We start from the raw sequence: 13,459 nt of genomic DNA, 5'->3' as shown, positions 1-13,459 counted from the left end.
CCCCAACAACCCTGGGCTGTTCTATAATGGAGGAAATCCTGTTGGTATTGATACTGTTCCTTTGCCTTCCAGCATGCACATCTCTGAAAGCCAACAAGAATTCTTCAGAATGCTTGATGAAAAAATTGAAAAGGTAAGGCACAGTATTGTGAGCATCCAGTGTCCCTCAGGGGTGGCACAGCTGCATGGGGAGGACAGTGCCCTGCTGCTGCAGCTCTCTGTGTCCTCCATGACTTGGAGGGGTCTGGCCCAAGATTTCCCTTGCAGCTCCTCGGTTAGATAGCTCAAGTGCAAAGAAGACCAGGAAGGTGAAGAGTTTCCAGGGGGTACTGAGGGAATCCTTTGTTTGGGGGGAATGTCACCAGTCTGGGATTCATGGCAGGCCAACTCAGGTGTTCAGGACATACATGCTGGGTAAAAGTGGGATTTTCCATCATTGCTGATTTGATCTTTCATCTCACTGGGAGACAGCTGGAGTGTTAATGCTGTAGTAGCTGGGATAGCCCAGGAATTCTTGCTGAACCTCCTCGAAACAGCCACTGGCTCCAAGGGGTGGTGTGGCTGTGAGTGTTCCCCAGGGCTGTGCCAGTGAAATAATGGTGCTGGAGATGTTTGGAAGAAGAGGATGAATAATTCTTTGCATATCTCAGCTGTCCTGAGAGCAGCTGCTGTGTGTTTCAGAAAGCTTTTAAATGACACGCTTGGCTTCTTTGTGAGACAGCAGTGAAGGAGCTGGAGCACAGCTCATACTGGGAGTATGAGGGAGGGAGATGGGGGAGCTGATGTTCACACACCAATTTACTCTTCACACTGCCTGTTTGGGAGCTGTGCATCTTGTTTAAATACTTTGTATTAAATATTTGCTTCCTCAGTAGCAGTACACTGGGGAACTAATTTGTTCAGAGTACAGTACACTGAGTACCAGTTTGTACTCCCAGTTTCAGACTGGATTCCTTTATGGAAAGGGAAGTCAGACACTGGGACAGGCTTCCCAGAGAGCTGCTGGATGCCCCAGGCCTGTCAGTGTTTGAGACATTTGGACAATGCCCTTAACAACACACTGTAATTTCTGGTCAGCCCTGAAGTGCTCAGGCAGTTGATGATTGTAGGTCCCCTCCAAGTGAAATACTTCTAGTCTAGTCTAGTCTATTCTTCTGCTCTTTTCTGTTTGTTCTATTAAGTTGTCATGTTGGGTTGCAGAGTAGAATGGAAATTTTTACTTGCATGGCTCTGAACTTGTGCCTTTTTTGCCAGCACTCCTGGTCCCAGGAGTCAGAGTGCTCCAGTGGGTGCATCTTGTATTTGTCCCAAGGAACACATTTGTCACTTTCCTCATAAAGAATAAAAATTATAAAAACAAAAGAAGACATAAAAGGGGAAGAGTAAAAGTGAGGAGTTCATAGATTCCTGAGAAGAATATTTCTGTACCCAGTGTTGCACCGGGGTAAGATTTTATGTAACCTAATGCATTTAAAATGAGAATTTCTACATATCCATAATACAGCTATATCTCCTTTGAATAAATGCATTCACCCTATGAATATTCAGATTGCTTTTCCTGGACATCATCACCTTCCAGAAGGTTGAGCACAGAATCTCCAGTAAAATGGATTTTCCAAAGATGTATCTTACCTGCAGACCAGACAATGCCATCAGGCTGTATCTAATTATGAATTTTGGTTAATTTTTGTTCCTGAGGTCAGGGCAGTAACACCCTCATTCCCCAGCTGCCACACTGAGGTGCAGCTGACCCTGTCTCCTGTGCTTGGAGCTGTTTGGATCCTCTTTGAGCTGTTCCCAGGTGCTCTCCAGGGCTAATTTATCTTGGGGATAATTTATCCTGGGGATCAGGAGATTGTCTGTTCAGAGGAAATCCACAGTTTATCTGTCAAAGAGACCAAGTTGCTGACAGCTGATGGGATTGGCAGGAGTTAATGTGTAGCTGAATGTGGGATTTGTGTTCCCTGGGGACCTCCTGTGCCTGAGGAAATAATCTTCATTAGAGAACTTTTGGGGTTTTTAATTCATCTTTGCTCAGAATGCATTTTTTCCTAGGCGTTGTCACAAATGCCAAAAAAGATTGGAAAATATAAGGGGCTTTGTCTGATCCTTAAATAGCATTTTCAGTCCCTTCTGCAGGGAGATGGAGGAAGGACAGCAGTCAGACATTGAGCAGGATTGTGTCAGTGGCAGCTGCAAAGGTCTGTGGAGGTGTGGGGGGTGTTGCCTGTGCCTGGTGAGGTCCCAAACCTTGTGGTGTTCCCATGGTTACCAGGGCTGTTGGATGTGTGATGGAGACTCCAGTCAGGAGCAAAACACCCTCAGCTCCACTGGGATCCCTCAGGGTCACCAAACCCAAGTGCCCAGCAGCAGCTCTGACCTGTGAGCATTGGGCAGGAGCATTGCATGGGGGCTTGGAGCTGGCACAGCCACTCTGTGGAATAAAACTCCTGCAGCCAGGGTGGGAAATGGAAAGAACACGGGCTGGTGTTCTGTCAGCTGCACACAGGAAGTGTTGGTGAGTCCTGGAGATCAAAAAAAGCCTTATTGAAACAGTCTGGAGAGCTTCTGCCCCCAGTAGAGCATTCCTGGCTGCCCCTACAAAGCTCCACTGCCTCCTGCAAATGTCACCCGAAGGTAAAAAACAGAATGTCATGAAGCATGGAGCTGCTGTCTACCAAAATTCAGTGTCAAAACACTGTGAGTCGTTCAGAGGGGGACATCTGCTCTGTCTCTGAGTGAGTCTGTCCCTGCTTCAGGAGCTGGGGCTGAGCTGGCACGAACAGAGCTGCCTGTGGTGGTGGTAATGCCATTCAAAGGGTTTGCTGGAAGGAGGAAATACTGGGATGAGGGCTGGGGTGGGACTGGCTGAGAATGTGGAAGTCAGCCTCCAATGTAGGCTTGGATATTGGTTCTGCTGGAGTCAGCCCAGTCCTTTCAGAAACAGGAGAATTTGAGGTAAAAATGCTCCCAAATTCTCATCAGAATTCTGATGAGAAGCCAGGGTTAGAGGTTGGATGGGAGCAGCTGGAGAGGGCTGAGCAGTGGACAGCACAAGAAGCTGTAGTTACTGCTGTAGGTGTAGTGAGAATATCCTGAGCTGGCAGAGACCCACAGGGAGCATGGAGTCCAGCTGACAGGACAAGCCCAAGGATCCCACCACGTGCCTGAAAACCTTGTCCAAACTCTTTCTGACCTGTGGCAGAGCATGGAGAGGAGGGCAGAGGGGAGCACCAGGGAGCTGAGTGCAGCACAAGGCCCTGAGTGGTGGCAGAGCAGGCTCAGAAATGTTCCCAACATCTGGCAGCAGCTGCAGCCAGTCCTCCTGGGGCTTCCCACTCACTGAGGTTATTGGGAGTAGAGTCACAGGCTTTGCTTTGGGAGACAAAAAGCACCTGTGTTCCAGAGTTCAGGGGGAAATGGAACAGAGACAGGCAGTGGGAAGGAGGCAGCTCATCTGCTGTCAGCATTATCATCATTTATTGAAAATTAGCCTGAAATCACAGAAATATATTCCAGTGGAGGATGAGCAACAGGTAATAGCAGCAATTAAGCTTGAGGAGAGCATTCCCTGGAGTAAATGAGAAAGATGTGGGTCAGGAGTACAAGTGATTTGCTTGACCTGAGAGATGAAGGCAGAAATACACAGAAATGTGGCTTTGGAGAGCAGAGAAGGAGGCAGAGAGTGACTGAACAGTCCTCCTAAAGGGAACTCTGCTGGATAAATCTGAGATCTGCTGTGCCCAGCAGAGGAGAAATGGGCTCCACTGCTGCAGCTGGGACTGGGACAATCACTGCACTCCTATGGTGGGATAAATCTGCTTTTGAACGATCAGCTATGATTCAGGAGATAGAAACATGTCCTGGTATCAGGCCATTTGTGTTGGTATTCAGGCAAGTAAATGAATGACCTAGGCTCTCTCCTGGGTCAGCTTGGTCTTGAGCACCAGCACTGTGTTGGGGTGGTGTGCAGGGATTTCTGCACCATTCCACTCACCTGGAGCTGGTGGGAGAGCACCCATCCCGTGGGAAGGATGGCTGGCAGCAGCTCCTGCATCCCTGGTTAGTGATGCTGGCCGTGGCAGCAGGGAGGGGGCACAAAGCAGCTCCCTGTATGGGATGGAGGGAAGGGAGTGCCCTGGGGAGAGGGCTGCCAGCCCCACGTTCACCAGGGCACGGGGATTAGGCTGAAACTCATTAGCAAAGTGGATTGCTCTTAATGACTCCATTGATTTTTCCCTAACAAAATGAGAACGGGACAGAAATTAGCACAGTACGCAGTGATTTAGTGCCGCCTCCCGGCATTTTCTTCCCGTCCTTTCTGAGAGCTGTAAACAAAACCAGCCTGGTGAAAAGGGTTCCCAGGGCGGGCCCCTCAAAGGGGCCACTGTGTCCCCAGACCTTCAGACCACAGGAGAAAGGGCTGATGCTGGCCCTCTCCATCTCTGCCTCCTCTTCCTCCCCTCCCACCTCTCCCTCCCTTCCTCCTCTCCGTCCCCTGCATCCCCTCCATCCTCGTCCTGCTGTCCCTCCCCTGCCTGCCCAGTCCTCAGGCACAAGGGGCCATTGAGCAGGGATGTTTATTGGCCTGTCACCCACACAATGGGGAAAAGGCCTCTTTCCTTCTCTTTTTTATTCCCTAAAGGATATAATGAGCATTCCCTGGAGGGGCATCAGGAGGGGGGTGCTTTGGAGGTGCAGCAAGGGGAGAGAGGGGGATGAGCCCTTCTGGTTTGGGTGCAGGCAGCAGGAAAGGAACATCAGGCTGCTCTTTAATTTACCTTAAATTCACTCACTCATTTAGAAGCACTCATGGTGTTCTGTGGACTTCTACAGAAGCTGACAGTTGTATTTTGAAACTGCAGAGGTGGGAGATGGGATTCCTCAGGGATTAGCTGGACTTGGAGGTACATATTACAGTTCTCATCTTCCTCAACATAGTTCATTTACACTTTCAGTCATTAAAACTTCTCAGAAATCACAGAATTGGAAGGGACCCACAATAATCATTGAGTCCAGCTTTTAAGTGAATGGCCCATACAGATTAACCCCACAACTTAGTCCATGGGTGGCCCATACATTCCTGTTAGTAGCCCCCTGCTTTGTGCCTCTGGCCCTTCTGGATGCAGGAGCCTGCTCCCCCAGACAGAATTTGACTGCCAGCCATGGAACTGTAGAATCAGAGAGTGGTTTGGGTTGGAAGGGACCTTTAAAGGCCCCCTGGTCCAACCCCTGCAGTGAGCAGGGACACTTCCACTGGAGCAGGGTGGTTTCTGCCAGCTCTGAGCTGACCATTTCCCATCAGGTGTTCCCAGGCCCATCTCAAGCACTGCAGCCTCTCACTAATTGAGGGATCATCTCCTCCAGCATGTGGCAGACATCCTCTGAAACAACCCACAGGCCCAAAATGGACATTTTAGAGTACTTCACTGGATTGTGGCTGAGGCTGCCTTTCCTCTGCCAGCAGGGAGTGGCAGCCCCTCCCCAGGAGCACCAAGGGCACAGCCCTTGTCTGGTGCAGTGAGGAGGGCTGTGACAACAGGGCCCTTTGTTCTTTCTCTGATCTTCCTGAGCAATGCTGACCTTGTTGTTACTGACAGAAATGCATTTGGGGAGTGACATTTATACCAAAGCTCTGTTGGGCACCACTGGGACTCACAGGAGTCTGGGCATCACCTGAGCTGGCCGGGCCACCAGAAGGTGTGTGTGATGTGTCCCCATGCCCAGCAGAGTGCAGATGGAAGTGGTGTGTCTCTGCCATGGCCAGGACTGGCTCAGCACGTTGGTTTGGAGCAGTTCTTGGTGTCCATTTGAGAATTGATGCACTTGGCAGCCAGGGAGCAAACCCAGAAGCAGGAGAACAGCAGCAGGAGTAGGAGGGGAAGTGCAGGATGGCTTTTCCTCTGTCAGATTTGGGTCTGCTCCAGGCTTTAATAGCAGTGATGGCCTCCAGTGGGGAGTGCTGGACTATGGGGCTCCCTCTTGAGCAGGTAAAGGGAATGTCCTGAAATGCTCTGAGCTCAGCCCTCAGTCACTGCTGCCTTTCACAGCTCTGAAGCATTTTGGACAAAGCCTTCATCACCACCAGCTCAATCTCCTGGATTTGTCCAAATGTGGCCCCTGGCCTGGAGAAAACTAAGAGATTTGAGCTTCACTGCAAAGAATTTCAGTGTTCCTTCTTTTTGAGTTACAGCTTTTAGTTCAAAAAATGTAATTTTTTTCCCTTCTTTCTGGGTCAGTGATAGCTGAGTTGGAATTTTGGCTGATGAGTCTCTTGGGGGCTATTTTACTGTACTTAGAAAGCCCTTCTGCTCTCAGTGCTGGGCCACTGGGAGTTGTCAGAGCCCTGCACATCCTGGGTCTGGGCGCCAGCAAAGCCAGCTCTGCAGTCCCACCATTGGCACTGGCACTGCAGGGACGTTTTGGAGCCTTTGTTCCAGCTGTGCAGCCCAGCTGTGTGCCCCAAATCAACTGATTACTCCTGCCAAACATCTCCTTTTTTTGTGTCTTTCTGGCTCTCCTTCTCCAGGTGCTCAGGTGATGCACTCAGGAACAATGGGAAATAGTCCAGAGGTGGAGATGTTGGGTCCTGCACTCGAAGCACGTTGATGGAAGATGCCCTGGGTGGCTTGTGCTGAGCAGCTCAGCTCCAGCTGGTTTTGTGCAGGGCAGCAGGGACAGGGGCTCCCACTGGTCCTTTCCTGCTCCTGTGCAGGAGCTGGGTAGGGAGGGATGGGATGTGCCTGCTCCAGGCCATCCCAAAGGGAATAAACACCCAGAGAGAAGCTGCTCCACACCTGTGTTTGGGATGGGATAGAAGGCATTACATGACTGGCCTGATAAGAAATCCATGTTTGGTTGAGCTTAGGCTGAATCCCCTGTAGTACAAGCTTAATTTCAATACCAATGGCATCTTTTGCTCTGGGGTTAAACTTCTGCTGGGGTTATCAGATGAGTGATTCTTGTTCACAGCAGCTGCCTTGTGCTGCTCATAGGATTATGTGCTTTGTTGCTTTTGCCTCGGAGATTATCCTTTCACAACAAATCTCGGGGCTGTGTCCATCAAGGTGGATCTTTGCATAAAGCTGGTTTGTAAATCAGTCTGTTGGAGCCTCCCCTGGAATTCACTATATGGGGGATGACGTTTATGAGATTAATAGTGACAGAAAGGGAAGTGTCTCCTGTCCCGGTTTTCCTGCCAATTCCCTGTGTCTGAGATTTCTACCCAGCTCTGAATTTAACCCCCCCAGGTTCAGAGACCTGCTCTCAGTAAGTGTTGCCTGGATTTATTCCTGTGTGCTTCTCCAAGTACCAACCTTTGTGCCTGGCCTTTGTCCCTGCAGGGTCGTGACTACTGTTCAGAGGAGGAGGATGTCACATAGTGCCAGCTCTGCCCTCGCCCCAGGAGCACCTCCAGTGTAAATAGATCCAACCCAGCCTTCTGGATACAACCTTTGGAACGTCTGCTCGAGTGAACAGCACTCCATAAACAGAAGAAGACCATTTCCACATTATATGCTCCATTCAGTTACAGTGTTTCCTAATGAACACATGAGGAATATTGCTAAGAACTCGTAAGGAACTGTTTTTGTTGCTGCTAGTTAAAACTTGTTGCAACTTCTCACTTTTTTCTGTGTCCAGATACGCAGCAAATCCTTAAAAGTTAATCCAAAAGACGTTGTTGATTTTCTTGAGGCTTCTGGCCTGTTTTCTATCAGATGAGGTAGTGTTATTACCAAGCTTCCATAAGTGACCATCCAAGCATCTAAGAAACACCCCTGAGCTGTGTGTCCGTCCGTGTTGGGGCCAGAGTGCTTGTTAGTGCTGGTGATGCCAAGCTTTGGAGATGGGATGGTTTTTGCCATGGCAGGCCTTGTTTCTCAGCTGAGAAGAAGCTGAGAAACTGTTATCCATTAAAAGCATGTTATCACTGAAATACTGGAAGTGATACAGGAGCAGGAACTTGTACTTTAAGAGGAAAAAAAGTTTCATTTAAAAGGTATCTTAATCAAGGACTAAGCTTGCAGTATTGGCTTTGCTGAGCACGAATGGGAGTGTGATCACAATCATTTTGAATCTCTTTTTTTCTAAGAAAATAAACATTTTACTGTTTTTATGTATTCTTGTCTTTTACCATTCCTACAACACGATGTTTTAAGAGTCTGGGGACAAGGAAGACCAAGCCTCTCCTCTGCCTTGATGTGTCCCGTGGATCTGATCTCTTAAAGCAGCTCTGTGCCAACTGGGGGGATGTGTTGTGTGTCCTGTAGAGTTTATTTTTCCATATTAAATGGAGAGGATATTACCTTCTCAAAAGCAGATGTAATATTTTTAACAAATGCTGTCATGAGTTAAAAAAAAAAAGGAAAAAAATACAGTTTTTGTATTTATTATTTCAAAGAAGATTGTTACCTGTGCTGATATTTCTTCCAGCTTTGATGCCATACGTGGGCAGGGTTTGCACTGCAGCCATGGAGAAGCTTTGTCAGCGTAGTTTGCTGTCACTGTGTTGATTTCAATTGTGGGATGGGTGTGGACCAGACTGAGGTGCATTAACAGCATCTCCTAGGGTGTGGCTGACACTGGAGTGGGGCACTCAGCCCAAATATTGGCCATTTTTCACTAGGCTTTCTGAAATCAGATCCCTCCAAAGGATCTAAGTCCCTCAAAGATCACCTGTGACCTCTGCAGATCTCTAAGTTATTGCTGAATTTCCTGACTAAAGGTTTCCCTGAATGTGGGCTCTGAGTGGGGCTGGACAGTCCAGATTATTTAATTCCCCACCAGTTCTGGGCTGTGACTGGAATATCTCCAGAAACCCCCAGCTCTCTCTGCTGCCATCCCTGCACTGGATTTACCTCTGGATTTTGGGGATGAGCAGCGGGGACAGACCTGGCAGCTGCTCCTAGGGGCTGGGTGTGAGCCCATCCAGCAGCAGCAGCAGCAGCTGTGAGGCTGCAAATCAGCTGTTTCTAAAGGTAGAAGCTCTTTCTGAGCCCTGCAGGCTCCCCAGGCTGCCTCAGTCTGAGCCCAGTGGTTGGGTTGCTGTCCCAGGATTCAGACAACCCAAGAGCTTCAGCAGCTTCCCCTATAAAAGCTCAGTGTCAGGGTCCTCTATGGTGTATTCAGCTGTATCCCATTAATGGTCAAAAGCCACCACATGTCCCTAAATCTTCCTTGAGCAGCTGCATTGGCCAGGCAGCCCCTCCCAGTATCCTAACCTCCCTGGAGACAAAGTTTCTCTGCCTCCCTCCATCCCATGGCTGTTCCTGGGGCTGTGGCATCTCTCAGGGCTAGAGGGCCATTGTGTTTTGGGATGAATTGATGTCTCTCTTCCTGGATATGACTTTTTTCCATAATTTATGCCAGCTCTTGAGCAGGTGACTACGCTTGGGAGAGCTGAGAGATTGTGCATTTCAATTATTTAAAACACTTTAATGAATAAAGAGTCCTGGGGCTTGGTCCCACAAACCCTTCTCTGCAAAGCACTTTGGAAAAGCTTTCACAGTAGTGCAGGAGTGATGGGGTTGGGTCTGTTGTTTTGGAACATCTTGTGTGTAAATGTCCCACACAAACACCGTGTTAGACACGTTCTGGTCTTTCTTTCAGCCATCTCTTAGTTTTAATAATTCTTTTATTTAACATTTTCCTTGCTGCTGGCACTGGAGACCTGCGCTTCGCTGGACGTTTTGTGAGAGAGGAGAAGCAATTCCCATCTTACCTGTGCTTGTATTCCAGCCAGCAGCAGGTGCTTTAGATTTCTGGATGAGTCAAATCCTCCCTGCTGCACCTGTAGATGGCAATATTTGGGAAGGCCTGGGTAGGCTGTGGTGCTGCTGGCTGGGAGGCACTGGGGTGGGCAGGAGGTTTGGAATTCTTCCACCTTTGCAAAACCCTGGCAGATTTTGTTAGAAGTCTAAATATATGTGGCAGCTGAAGGTCTGTAATAATACAAGCAGATTACTCAGGCTGGAAATGCATCTCTCCTTGGAGCTCTACCTCCCCATTGCTTTGCTCTGCTCAAATACATTCAGCAGTGTGAAGAGGAGGCTGGGAAGAGAAGGAGAACTTGCTCCTATCTGGTATGCTGTGCTGGGCTCTAAATGGGATTTCAAGGTTCCTCTCAAAATGCCAGGGAAGGGATTTGAGGCCCAAGCTTCTCTTCAGGAAGCTGATGCAGCATTTCCTGAGCTGCACATCGTATTCTGGGATCTTGGAGAGAATGGTGGTGGAGGGGTTTTGCAATCAACCTTCTTCCCTTGAAGTGCATTCTCCTTTGTCCAGAGCCCTTTGAGTGGCGCTGGTTTTCCTCCTTGGAGCCTGCCCCAAGCACTGGGAGGGAAACTGAGGAGCTGCTGCCCACCCCAGGCCCAGCCTTGGGCCCTGTTGTATCTCTTGTTTAATTGTTTAATTACTGGCAGTTCCATTTCACCCCCTCCCAGCCCCTTCCACCCCTCAATTAACATTGATTTCTTCCCTTGCATTCAGCCAGAGGTTTGGCTCTTTTGAGTTAAGTCTCCCTGCCAGGATCCAGCAGAGCCACCTCTGTGTCCTGCCCTGCCACAAGCCCTTTGTGGCCACGGATGGGCCACCAGCTCCAGGCTGGCTCAGTGCCCCTCTCCATGCCCTGTAAACAGCAGGAGCAGCAGGGCCTCAACAATCCCAGAATTTTTTGCAGTGTGCCTCTTTCTTGGTATAACAACACCCAGGCTGGTGACTGCCCCAGAGTACAGCAGGATTTAAACTCTGGATGATGAGAAGGGAGCACAGGGATCCATGAAGCACCAGGGAGTCATGTTTGAACTCTGAAGACATCGCTGTCATCGCATGAGAATGGGCCTGGAGAGAAATATTCTGTTCCCAGCTATTTTGGTTTTACCAGGTCTGTAAAACAGTAATTTCCTGTCACTTCCATTTGGAGTCATCAATGACTCAACTCCAGATCAGCCTGGCTGACACACCAGGCCTTCAGGATAGGAGAGGCTGGGTGAGGTGTGTCTGTCAAAGAGCAGATGTCAGATGGGCTTGGCACAAAAAGGGCTGGTTTCCAGTTCCACCATGGTGGTGGGCAGGCCCTGGCACAGGGTGCCCAGAGAGGCTGTGGCTGCCCCTGGATCCCTGGCAGTGTCCCAGGCCAGGCTGGATGGGGCTTGGAGCACCCTGGGATAGTGGAAGGTGTCCCTGCCCATGCCTTGTTCCAGGTTGCCCATCGAACAAGATGATTTTTAAGGTCCCTTCCAACCCAAACCATTCTGGGATTCCATGATTATAGAACCAGTGTCCCTGACTCAAGTCCTTTGTGAGCTGTTGGGTAATCTGAGCAACATCCTCTGTGTTTAAGAAGCTTTTACCTGTCTGGGGCAGCCCCAGCCCAGGGGGGCAGTAATGGCACTTGCACTCTGGAAAATCAAAAGCTTTGATCTCAGCCAAGGTCACTGTGTGGTACAGGCAATTTTTAGGGTGTTCACTGAGAAACTACAGATTTATGGCACTTCTGCCAATGTGGCTTTATGGAAGATGCTTTTGGGTCCTGGTACTGCTGACCAACTCTCCTTTTTCAGGCTGAAATCTCCCTCTGTTTAGTTCAATTCTGTAGGAGTTTGGGGAAGAGGAGACAAGAAATGCAGGGATGGCTTTGGAAGGGCACCTTATTTACTTTGTTGTTGGGGAGATGAGACATCCAAAAAGAGTGAAAAGACCTGAGTGAAATTCCTATTATTGTTACTGTGCTGTTGTGGCAAAGGGAAAGAAGCCCCAGCTCAGGGTACTTCAAGATGGGAAAGTTGATAGAACTCAAAGATGTTCATGTCTTTGCTTTTTAAAAATTCATACAGTTTTCTTTCAATTTAGCTGCACACATCTACCCATGACATCCAGGGAAATGCTCACTCTGAGTTTGAAGATGGGAGAGTCACCATCATCATCCTCAGGATCATCATCATCAATACATATGGGACTGTGGGACCTCCTTCACAGAAGCCAACTCCAACGCCAGCCCCATGGACACCCAGGGCAGCAAAAGGAGAAGCCTGTGAATCTTCCCTCTTGAAATGACTCCTTTTCTCCACCCTGCTGCTCTGCCATCCCAGATGGAGCCTGGCACCCTGGAGCACCCATCCTTCATCCCTGCAGAACAGCCCCTGCCAAAGCCTCCGAGGTGCGTGCTCGACGGAAAATTTATACATTTAATTCTTTTAATGTATCTGTATATTGAATTAAATTTTGAGACAAAAAGTTCTCAAGAGCAGTTGCTGCAAGAAGCTAGAAAGCTCCATGTGGGAACAGAGCATATTCCTGGGGTTTTGGCATTCTGCTTTTGTGTCTATTAATAATCCCCCAGAGTGAGTCATATGGAGCTGCATTTATTCACTGACTCGGAGAGAGCTGCTACCCAAAATAGCAGCTCTGTAATTTTTTATGATGCTGTAATGCCAGTGCAGTGAAGATTGACATCATTTGAGGGAGATGCTCCAGCCTGGCAGCCAGAGAACCCGTGTCCAGCCCCACAAGGAACGTGGGGAGCCACGTGCTCCATTACATAAAAGCGCCGGAGAGCCAGCACGGGGCGGAGATGTCTTTTCTGTCCTCACCTGAGCATCTTTTCCCCAGATTTTTCATCTATTTTAGGCCTCTCTAAGCCTTTTTTGCTCATTTTCTTCAATCACCAGGAGCACTGGGCCAGAGGATGATGAGGAAATGGCTTTTGCTGCAGAGGGGAGCCTCAAGCACTTCTCAAACCATCAACCTGCCTGCCAGGAGCTCCATAGGGAAATCTTGAAATGCATCAAATTCAGCATCACCAGCTCATCCTTTTTCTCACCCACATTGCTGCTCTGTGTCCCTTCCTGAACCCCTGAGTGTCCCCCATGCCCAAAATCTGCCAGCTCCTTCCCAGCCCTGTGTTCCTGACTGATGGCAGCCCCGGGCAAAGGGCAGAGAAACGCTGGGGCAAGGTTTGGGCTGGGCTTTTTAAGGATCAATCTGGTTTTCGGGATTGCTTCTCATTCTCTGCCCTACACTGCTGCCATCAGGTCTGTCCTGGAGTGGCAGCCAGGGGGGCATGCAAGACATTCTGGGGTGGCCCCACTGCTCCCCAAGAACACCTCTGGGTGTACCACACAGGCTCTTTGGCACAATTCTGGCTAAAATTCCTCTGCAGGGGCCCCAGCCCATCACTCTGTGCTCTCCACCAAAGCATTAGGAAAGATGAATTTGCCAGTGCTGGGCATCAATAGCCTGGGTGAACTTTTGCAGATCAACAGTGTTTTATAGGCTCCATTCCAGCTGGAAATATTTATTAACATTACCTTGTCATGGAGCACCTGGGGAGAAAATGGAACTCCTGCCACAGCAGCTTTGAGCCAGTGTGACTGATGGGATGAGCAGCTCAAGTGCTTTGGGTGAAGGGTGTCACACCTTTGGGAAATGTGACAGCTGAGCTACAGGACCTCAATACAAC

General features: G+C 49.2%; 1 protein-coding gene across 1 annotated transcript in view; it reads left to right on the top strand.

Annotated features, from left to right (window-relative positions):
- The window catches only part of C9H1orf21 (chromosome 9 C1orf21 homolog), a 103,014-nt gene extending 94,894 nt beyond the window's left edge, over positions 1-8,120 (top strand). The window contains exons 5-6 of the mRNA XM_036387924.2: positions 73-133; positions 7,344-8,120. Coding sequence (XP_036243817.1) covers positions 73-133; positions 7,344-7,382 — 100 coding nt within the window. The 3' untranslated portion in view covers positions 7,383-8,120. The remainder of the gene's footprint in view (positions 1-72; positions 134-7,343) is intronic.
- Positions 8,121-13,459: the final 5,339 nt, after the last annotated feature.

The sequence above is a fragment of the Molothrus ater genome, chromosome 9, assembly GCF_012460135.2.
Source record: "Molothrus ater isolate BHLD 08-10-18 breed brown headed cowbird chromosome 9, BPBGC_Mater_1.1, whole genome shotgun sequence".
NCBI lineage: Eukaryota > Metazoa > Chordata > Aves > Passeriformes > Icteridae > Molothrus > Molothrus ater.
Note: the sequence above shows the minus strand (reverse complement) of the source record. Positions and strands in the feature narration are given on the sequence as shown.